Consider the following 10,403-nt stretch of genomic DNA (forward strand, 5'->3'; position numbering starts at 1 on the left):
TAAAGTGTTGTCTTTGATTGAAGATGTTCATTTCTATATTATATTGTGAGATAGTTTTGGTTTTCTCTTGTTTGCATTTCATTGGTATAATTTAATCCAAATTGCATAATTGAGTTAGGGAAGAATTAAATAGATTATTGCCGATGACATCCATCTCATTCTCTTAAATTATGCCAATCAACCTCTTCAACTTCTTCTTTTGCCACTTTTAAGGTAAATTTATTCATGCCCTCAAATTAGTTTATAAGAGAAAGTACTATTATGATGTAGATAATTTTTCTACAATTTATCATCTCAAAATATGACAAAATTGTCTCAACTCTAACAACATAAAAAAGTTAAAGAGAAAATGTAGGATGGTAGTGGAACTAGAGAAGGATATGTAGGATGGAGCCAAAATTGAGATGAGGACAAAGGCCAAACCCTGATTTCCTCCCTCTCCCACAGCTCCCTAGATCCCAACCCTTCCAAGTTCCAAGTTGGTCACCCATGGCAATTTCATTGATTGTGCAGTGATGATTGATGATGGCAAAGTGGAAATATGACCAAAAGGAACCTCAAAAGAAGGCAAGTGATGAAAGTGGCCATATAATTGATGGGTGCATGAACCAGGAACCTCATCCTCACCCTCAGTTCCTCCTCATCCACCCTCAATCCTTTCTTTCTCCCTCACCCAAATTCTCTGCCTCCCTCTCCGTCTCATTGTTCTTTCCCCATTTGACTTATGTTGCTTTCTTCTTCCTCATCCTCCACCCTTTTTCTTCCTCTTTTCGCCAAAGCCTGTTCCATCTAATCTGAAGTTTGCATCTTCGGCCCAAAGGTTGTAGCTTTCGCTCTCTGCTCCACCAAAGGTTGCATCTTTGTGTCAAAGTTTGCAATTTTGTGTCTCCTTGACGGCCTCAGGCGTTCTTCCACCTCTGACCGCAGCGAGTGCTTTTCTCCGCCCGAGGGTTTTAGTTGTCTGGGGTTGCTTTGCAGCGGTGGGGGATTTCTCTTGAACCATGATTGTGGAGGAGAGGAAGGGGACCAGGGATCAGTTTCCTGTGGGCATGCGCGTCCTTGCGGTGGATGATAACCCCATCTGCCTCAAGTTGCTGGAGGCCCTGCTAGTCCGCTGCCAGTACAAGGGTTTGCCCTCAATCTTTCTTATGTTTTTCTTATCCATCGTTTCTACTTTTCTTCTTCATCTTACAACGTTTTATCTGTTGAAGCAAAATACTGCTATAGAATGATTGTTTCAACTGCATTAACGCTTGCTTGTTTGGTCTCTTTTATTTCTCTTTTTTGTTGTTGAGTGTTTGTTTAATTCCCTTTTTGTTTCCATTTCTCACCCAAAACAAGATTTTAACTTATAGAATTATGGGTGTGTGAATTGTTTCTCTAGTTACTACCACTGATAAAGCGATCACGGCGTTAAACATGATGAGAGAGAACAGAAACAAATTTGATCTGGTTATCAGTGATGTGCACATGCCGGATATGGACGGCTTCAAGCTACTAGAGCTCGTAGGCCTCGAGATGGACCTTCCAGTTATCAGTAAGTCTCAGTAACTTGTTCAAACAGTAGTAGTTATTGTCATGGTGGTTATTATCATGATTATTTTTGCTCTTCAAGAAATTTCAAATTTGTTCTTGGGATGCCCCTATATAAAAATCTCTTTTTTTATAATAAGAATGAGATTAATATGTTATGGTACAGTGTTGTCTGCGAACGGTGAAACCCAAACTGTGATGAAGGGAATCAGCCATGGCGCTTGTGACTATCTGCTAAAGCCAGTGCGGATCGAGGAGCTGAGGAACATATGGCAACATGTCATTAGGAGGAGGAAGTTTGAAAAAAGTTGCTGTACTGATTCTGACAATAGGGATGATGGCCTGAAGGTTCTTGCAAACTCAGAAGATGGCCATTGGGCGGCAGATGACCACAATGGAAAAATCACCAAGAAGCGGAAGGACCAGAGCGAGGCAGACGAAGATGATAGTGAAGACAACATAGAGAATGATGATCCATCTAGCCAGAAAAAGCCTAGAGTCGTGTGGACAATTGAGCTGCACAGGAAATTTGTTGCTGCTGTTAACCAACTGGGCATTGACAGTAAGCATCTTCGTCTTTGCTTTCCTTCATAGAATGGCGAACAAAAGGGATTTGAGACATATTTGAAACTTTCGCTTTCTTGCTCTTCCTTATGCAGAGGCTGTACCAAAGAAAATCCTTGATCTTATGAATGTTGAGAACCTAACAAGGGAAAATGTTGCAAGCCATCTACAGGTATAGAGCAATACATTTAATTCCATTATATGTTACATCATTAGCTTGTGCCAAAATCGCTGGTACCTGACCATAGACCTATAGATGCTTTTGACAAGTTAAATATGTAAATAGACAGGCTTCCCTCTTCGAGTTAATACAATTGTGATTCACTCTTCTGTCAGTTATTGTTTTTGTTTGCTTCTCTTTGATGGTTTCGGTTACATTTGCATTTCATGATTGCAGAAATATAGGCTCTATTTGAAGAGGCTCAGTGTGGTGGCAGGCCAACAAGCGAGCATGGTTGCAGCTGTAGGAGGTAGAAACTCATCGTACCTAAATATGGCTTCTTTGAATGGTTTCAGAAATTATTATGCAATTGGGGGATCAAGACAACTACCGACAGTACTAGGATCTCTTCAACCAACTGGAGTTCTTGGTAGAATGAACAGTTCATCGACTCTAGCAATGCAGGGGCTACTACCTTCCCCAACGGTTCAGCTCTGTGGAATGCACAAAAGCACAAGCAATCCTTGTAACACTGATTTAGGAAGGATTCAAGGGATTGTAGCGCCAGGCAACCGCCAAATGAATTTGTTGCACGGAGTGCCTATGAATTTGGAGCCCGAACAATTTCCACAACTCAAATTGCTGCAAGAACCAAGAAACCAATTACCTGCTGGCTTTTCGGATTCTGGATTCACTGTTGGTCCTAAAAGCAATTCTTTTCCTATTGGCACTACCAACCCTCTGTTTGTTCAGGCTCATGAGCAGCACAATCGAACAGGAGGATTGCAAAATCACTCAGTCAAAATGTCTTCCTCAAGTTCAGAGCTTCTCGATTTCAACCTTCAAGATATTTCCCAGTTTACTTCTAACAATAGATCTGGTGACGGCTCATGGCAGGGCGCTTCAGGTTCAACTGAAGATCCTACTAGTTCATTGTCAATCCTAGCCCCTTTCGGTAATATTGCCTTGTCTTCTGGGAACATTGGAGCAAATATTTCTTCGGTAACTACTCATGCAGTGACCAAACCTTTTGACGAATTTGCAAACACAATGGCTGCTCCACTGCATGATGCAATCACAAATAATAATATCAATAATCATGTTCGTTCACTCAATGGGAACACAATGGCCATGCCTCCGGTGCACGATGATTCAAGACCGTCTAATTTCAGCTTGGACAACTCTATTCAGAGTTGGGATTATTCCATCAATTCAAATACTGTCTCGAGTCGTTACTCAAATCCTTTGCTATCCAAACTCCGAACTGATGAAGCAACTGCCCGGTTTCACTCTTCGGGCATTGCAGTTGGTGAGAAAAACTTGGGTGCCACTGCAGTAGTACAAGGAAACTTTGGCACATCGCTTGTCAGACAAGATTGCATGATTGACAGGTCCACTGTTGACGGTCAGCTGAAATTTAAGGGTGGATATGAATCGGAGAACTCAAGATTGCACAGTGGCATAAACTCCAACGGTTCCTGTCTGGCTGATGTGGTGAATTCCATGGTTAAACCAGTAAGTACCTTTTCTGTGTTTCCCGGTTGATTGTTCCCAGGGAAGTGTTTGTTACTCAAACGTTTGTCTGTCAAGTTAGTAGTTAATGTAGCAAGCAATGCAATTTACTGGTTGCATCTTAACTAGCTTCTTTGTGTAATTGTGTTGTATCACTGTAGACATTTAAGACTTGTAATTTATCAGTGATGGTACGCTGACTATGTTTCTTTCAGCAGGACGATGACATGCTATTTGGGGATATCGACATGGGGTGTGATCTCTACTCGATCGGTGCTTGCATGTGTTCCCTTTGGACTTGAGTGATTATTATGTTTGATGGTAGCAGAGCTTGTTTATGTTTATTGTTCTAGTTTATCTCTGTTTTTCAGAAAGAATCTGAAATTCTGAACGAGTAATGTAGCTGAATTGTTACTTCTAAAGACATGTGAGTTCTACTTGGTTACCAAAACTAGAATTTACACCACAAATAAGAGTTGTGCCTAATTGTTGAAAATCAATTAGGGATGCAAGTAGAGTAGGAAATTAACAATTGATTATTCTGAAGTTGTATTTTTGATGATCATGCTCAGCGTTAAAGTTGTTACCGTGCGACCTTATAGTCATGGATTCGAATCGCAGAAACAATCTTTTCCCCAAAACCCTGCCCTTTAAATTCATGCTCAACCATAGTTATGAAAATCGAACTACAAATTGGATTAGCAGTCGGCATGAACAAGAACTTGGTGATGTTGCTTGAAGGCAGGGGCGTAGCTATATAAGCTCAGGGGGTGCGACCACATCTCCTGGAATTCAAGGAAAATATTAATACGGTGAGAAAAAATAAAAAAAAATGTATAATCATAAATTTTAAAACTTTTTATATTTTTTGCAAAAAAAAATTCCAATTAAAATCCTTTCAACCTAATCCATTTTCCTCGTTTACAAAAAATTACAATTAAAAAACCCTTTCAACCTAATCTATTTTCCTCGTTTACAAAAAATTCCAATTAAAACCCTTTTAACTTAACTCATTTTCCTCTTTTCTCACGTCAATTTTTTTCTTTATCTGTTTTTTTTTTCTTCCTCCTCTAATCCCACTTTTATTTTCCTCTTTTTATTTTTTTTCTTCCTATAATTTCTTTCGTATTCTTTTTTCTAACTCTAATTTTACTCACAAAATCACATGCGACATAATGTCATTATATCCCAAGTCATTATCGCCGACACTGATTACTACCATGTCATTTGTTGCATGATCGTTATCTTTACTTGGTTAACGTCATCGCTTCGTCGATACACCATAAAAAAATACCTTTTAATTGAGGTGAAATTTACTTAATTGATTTCTTTCGCTTAGTCGACGTTGTTATTTGCAGCCAGTATCACTGTCATCATTCGTTGACTCTGTCGTTTTGCTCCTCCTGAGTGAAGATTCTGACTACGCCACTGCTTGAAGGAGGGAGCAATTGGAGATAGAGGAAGCAAAAAGATAATGGGCAACCTAAGGGTGGATAGGACAACTTGAGATGCGAAGGAGAAGATAGTAGCATAACATGTTGCCCTGGCCAAGAGCTCTCATATAAAATAGAGAAACTAGCCAAGGATCACTCCGCAAAACATGGAGTTGAATTCTTTGCTAACTGAGCTTTTATTATAGGCACAGGTGCTTTGAAAGTCAAACACATTGAAAATTGTAAATTTAAATTGGAAAAATTTATATGCAGGTCCTAATCATTAATAAAATTTTACATATAATCTTCGTTGATAAAAATTTTTATTTTCATTTCCTAATCAAACATAATGAATATTAATTTATCTAATTATCCTTGATATTTTTAAGTATAAAAAATCTAAAAATGAATATAATTATTCTTAAATTCAACACATTAAATTAGAATTTAATATATTTTCTATCAAATTGAGCACGACTCTTTTTTTACTTCAATTGGATAAAAAATATACTAGATTTTCTTTAAATGATACTCAATTGGATGAAAAATACACTAGATTTTCTTTAAATGATGCTGAATTTAGGAGGAATTATATTAAGTATGAAAAAATCATTTTTAATTTGATAGAAAATATACTAGATTCTAGTTTAAAATACTGAATTTAATAGGAATTATATTCATTTTTAGACTTTTTGTACCTAAAAAATATGAGGAGCAATTTTGATAGAAAACATGCTCAATTTTAGTTTAAAGTACTGAATTTAAGAGGAATTATATTCATTTTTGAATTTTTTGTAGCAAAAAAATTTGAGGGACAATTAGAAAGTCGTGCTCAATTTGATAAAAAATATATTCGATTTTAGTTTAAAGTGTTAAATTTAGTAGGAATTATACCTATTTTTTGACTTTTTATACCTAAAAAATATAAGAGGTAATTTTGATAGAAAATATACTCAATTTTAGTTTAAAGTGTTGAACTTAAGAGGAATTATACTTAATTTTAGATTTTTTATACTTAAAAAATCTGAGGTACAATTAGATAATGATATTTGCATGAGAGAGTTAAAGCAAATAAAACTTTACATGTAGAGAGTGGAAATAAAATTTTTTACACATGGGAATTACATGCAAAGTTAAAATTATAATTAGAGATTTTTTTTTAATTTACCGTTGAAAATTCCCCTCATCTTTTGTCTTCCATGATGTCCACTTTGTATTGTATGTACTATAGCTATCATAACTATGGAGGGACCGATATGAAAATGTCATATTTGATCTCTCTCATATAAAAATGTATGAAACATCTTAAAAGAGCCGTCAAGAGAGCAACTTCACCTTTTAATATAGTAGCTAAGTAAGACTAATAAAACCTTTAAGTTCTCTATCTACTTCACCTTCTTCCTTCATCTGTTGACCATGTCAACAACATGACTATTTAGGAGTGTACAAGATTGACCGGCAAAGTAAGTAACTAGTTGCAATAAATAATGAATAATGAATATTTTTTATTAAAGATTTAAAATTAAAATTCATAGAAAGGTATTATCAGAATGGGTTTACCTTTATTATTTCTTGATATCAAATGTTGGAGCATGGACAAAATTCAAGTTTAAATTTGCCACCAGTTTTTAAAATTTCTTTAAACATATTGATATTTTTTATCAATATTTTTTTCTTCATTCCAATTTCCACATACAGGGCATTCGCTTATTATTTCAAAATACAGAATACAAATACAATGAATCTACTTTTTCCCAAATCAGTGGGACCAAAACCAGCTGCTTGACCAGAAATCCAACCACACGTGTTTGACGGCAGACTCGGTTCGTTGACTTTTTGCAAACTTGTCGTGAGCAGCCGCCAATCTAGTCTTAGATATGGTGGCAAGAGGAAGGAAGCTTCCCAGATCTCTGTACTTGTCCAATTGGCATACTTTGTTCCAATTAATTAATTCTACTAAAATTGTATCAGAATCTATTATAATTTCCATATTTCCACTAAAAGGGAAATCGAATTTTGCCATGATCATAATTCTTGTGAACTCGAATTGCATCGCTCCAAAATCTAAATCCTAGTTCTCGCCGGCCGGCAGATTCGTATTCACAACACCATCTCGATCGCTCTCTCCGCGATCATCTAAATCTGTCTTTTTCGATGAAAAATAATTGAAATAGAAGAAGAATCACATTGGAGGCGGAGGCGGCGGCGGCGGCTGGAACATCCTCCCGGAGATGGCCGCGGCGACGGCGGCCTTGAAGGTCGGGTCGTTCGTCAGCGACGCCGCCATTTGCTCCACCAGGCTCCGGGGGAGCTCCGGCGGCGACTCCGACTTCTGCTGCGGTCTCACCGGCCCAAACTCCAGCATCATCTTGCTCGGCGTCGGAGAAGGAAGAGGAGGAGGAGGGGTCCGCTCGTGGGCCGAGCTGATGGCGCCGCGGCTGGACGCGGAGTTAGAAGCTTGGCCGCCGTGGTTGTGCTCGCCCTCGTAGGTGGCCACCAGCAGGGACGTGTCCTCTGGGCTCCTCTGCACCTGAAACCCCCAAAAATTCATCATCCGAATCGATCAAAAACAGATTTTGGTTCGATTTCGAGGGGAATCTGTTGCCGAACTCACTCAGCTCACCTTCTTCTTGACAGGGCAAGATGGAGCGAAGGAGCATCTGAAGTAAGCTCTGGGACAGGGGTTATCTCTCGTCACTTTCTGCCCGTATTTCCTCCATTGATACCCATCTTTCACCACCTGATCAAGAACAGAGGAGCGATCGACCGAGTTAGTTAACGAGCAGAGCGATCGAGACTGTTTGGGATAATCAATCAATTAATGTTGCAATTACCAAGCTGGAATCGGACGGGTCAGTGCGGACGTAGCGCTTGGAGAGCAGCGGCTTGCAGGATTCTTCTCTGGCGCGCTTGCCGCCGGAGTCCTCTTCCTCCTCGCTGGAGGTGCAGCACTCGGCGACGGCGGTTCGCCTCCGCTTGGCTTCGGAGGAGGAGGAGGCCTTGGTGGAGAGCTCCGCTAGCTGCCCCTGCAGCGCGCTGTAGTTGGCGGCCACCGAGGCGAGCATCTCCTTGAGGCGCTTGTTCTCGTCGGAGATTCGGCCCAGCTCCGCCTCCAGCTCCTTCACCTGCTTCGCAGCGGGGCGGTCGGCGTCGTCGGCGCCGCACTTGGCCGGAGGGTCGTGGAGGGTGCTGAGGTTGAGGTCGAGGTCGAGCCACTTGCAGTCCATGGCGAGGGGAAGGGCAGCCGTAGCAGTGGAGAAGAGAAGAGAAGAGAAGAGAAGTGAAAGGCACGAACGGGAGATTGGAATTGGTGGTGGAATATATAGAAAGATTTCAGTTAGATGCGATACGGCAGAGACTTGCAAATTAGGAAAGATTCAAAACAGGGACAAGCGAATCATCTTCTACCACGTAAGCGACGAGCACCTCCGGCTATAAGATAAATTAGAAAATCGAGATAATATTTGATTCAAAACAAATTGTAAGAGAGAAAGAGTTATATAATTAATTAATTTGATCTTCAAAGAAACAATCAACCAATTTGATGGATTGGACTACAGTCAGATTGAATGGGAGATTATTCAAGTCCACTTATTGCTTCATAACAAAATTATTCAAGTAATGAAGACAAATTGGAAACTTCCCATTTGATGTATGTTGGGAGTTGGCTAAATTCTACTCTCTCTAGATATATAATAATACCTTGTATCTGATTTTTCAATTAATTCAATTCAAGCCTAACAATTTTGAAAAAAAAAAAAGAAAAATAGAGAATTGGAAGTGGTGAACAACCACCACTATTTGTATAATGCCTATACATTTCCAATGAGTAGGTTTGCAAATCAAACATTGGTGATCTAATTTTTGTATCGCGTTAGAGGGAATTAGGTGTATGAATAATGAATAACAAAATATGAAGAAAAAACTAAACACAATTTGAATAAGTACCTACTTGCCTTTAATTTGATGGGGAGAAATACTTGTTAAAATACTTGTTACCAAGAGTCCAATTTGGTTGAGACTTTGACAATGGATAGATCCTAATAACGTTGGCTAGGTCTAGTAGCTGTTTATCCTTATGACTTGACTATAATATTTTTAAACCATGCAATTTAATATTAAGTATAAGAGCGAAGGTTTCTCATTTTGGAAGTTATAATCATCTCTCTACATTTGTAATAACTATAATCGATCCGGTGCGAAAGCGATCAACGTAACATGAACCGTCGGTGATATGGTATTCAAATTGACTGCCTCCAAGAACTCCTGTGATGAGAAGGAAATTGCCAGTAAATAAGCCAGGGAGGATCCATAGTGCAACTACTCGGATGATCAAGTCAGCAATGATGATAGCAAAATATGACATCAAGTAACAAAAAAATAGAAGGAGATGTGTATGTATGTGCGCATAGGTAACGTACTTATGCCAACAGAGAATGACCCCCTTTTTATAATGTCTCTCGTAATCTCCATATTAATGAGGCATTATCGTACAATCAATCAATCTGTTCTGTTATTATGTTTATACCGCATCCATCAATTACATAATTATGGAAAAGGTATATCATATAAGTATCTATGTATATACATAGATACGATCCTCTGATAGACTCACGTGTTAACTGAACTTTTGAGCCGGGAGACCTCTTAGGCTATTAGCTAGAAGATGAGCTTCTCAGATAGCTCATTTCTATATATGGCCTAACTGGGTCATAGCAAAATCCCTAAAAGGTGCACAGTTTTATGGGTTGTCTAGCAAGTCAATATTAATTCTTTTATGGTATGTTCGATCGGAAGGACTAATTTGGAAAAAACAGGGAGCAAAATCTGGTCTGAGCCAAGAGTATAGCATTGGGGCATTGAGAGATTGTCCGATGGACAGGGTTGATCGGGAGATTGACAATGGAGTCCCGTTCGAATATAGTCCGAGCTAGGAACAGCTAGGAATAGGGCTCAAGGAGAGCCTGTCTAATCGGCAGGGTCGATCAAGAGAGAGGAGAGTTGAGTCCTAAGTGAGTCCAGTCCTTACCGAGAGTGGGGCCCATGGATAACCTTTTTGATCGACAGGGTTGATCGGGAGAGAGAGAAGAGCTGAGTCCTGAATGAGTTCGATCTAAGCCAGGAGTGAAGCCCACGGAGGGCCTGTTTAATCAACAAGGTCAATCAGGAGTATAGGACCCTGATAAGCCAACTATTCAACT

The 10,403-nt window shown here is 39.3% G+C and overlaps 2 protein-coding genes across 3 annotated transcripts; one reads left to right on the top strand and one right to left on the bottom strand.

The window, feature by feature from the left end:
• The first annotated feature begins 577 nt into the window (after window positions 1-577).
• LOC122009076 (two-component response regulator ORR24-like) lies at window positions 578-4,220 on the top strand. 2 transcript variants are annotated; one of them, XM_042565074.1, is made up of 6 exons: window positions 578-1,128; window positions 1,385-1,537; window positions 1,700-2,095; window positions 2,193-2,269; window positions 2,495-3,772; window positions 3,985-4,220. In XM_042565074.1, the coding sequence occupies exons 1-6, from the start codon at window positions 1,002-1,004 to the stop codon at window positions 4,069-4,071; spliced, it is 2,118 nt and encodes a 705-aa protein (XP_042421008.1). In that variant the 5' UTR covers window positions 578-1,001; the 3' UTR covers window positions 4,072-4,220. The 2 variants fall into 2 exon arrangements, with proteins under 2 accessions (XP_042421008.1, XP_042421009.1); XM_042565075.1 differs by having other exon boundaries at window positions 3,988-4,220.
• A 2,929-nt stretch (window positions 4,221-7,149) lies between these two features.
• Window positions 7,150-8,491, bottom strand: LOC122009077 (WRKY transcription factor WRKY28-like). Its single transcript, XM_042565076.1, has 3 exons — window positions 8,037-8,491; window positions 7,826-7,942; window positions 7,150-7,732 (listed from the first exon to the last, which is right to left on the bottom strand). Exons 1-3 carry the CDS (start codon window positions 8,427-8,429, stop codon window positions 7,385-7,387), a joined length of 858 nt encoding a protein of 285 aa, XP_042421010.1. The 5' UTR covers window positions 8,430-8,491; the 3' UTR covers window positions 7,150-7,384.
• Window positions 8,492-10,403: the final 1,912 nt, after the last annotated feature.

Source organism: Zingiber officinale, chromosome 8A (genome assembly GCF_018446385.1).
Source record: "Zingiber officinale cultivar Zhangliang chromosome 8A, Zo_v1.1, whole genome shotgun sequence".
Classification (NCBI taxonomy): Eukaryota; Viridiplantae; Streptophyta; class Magnoliopsida; order Zingiberales; family Zingiberaceae; genus Zingiber; species Zingiber officinale.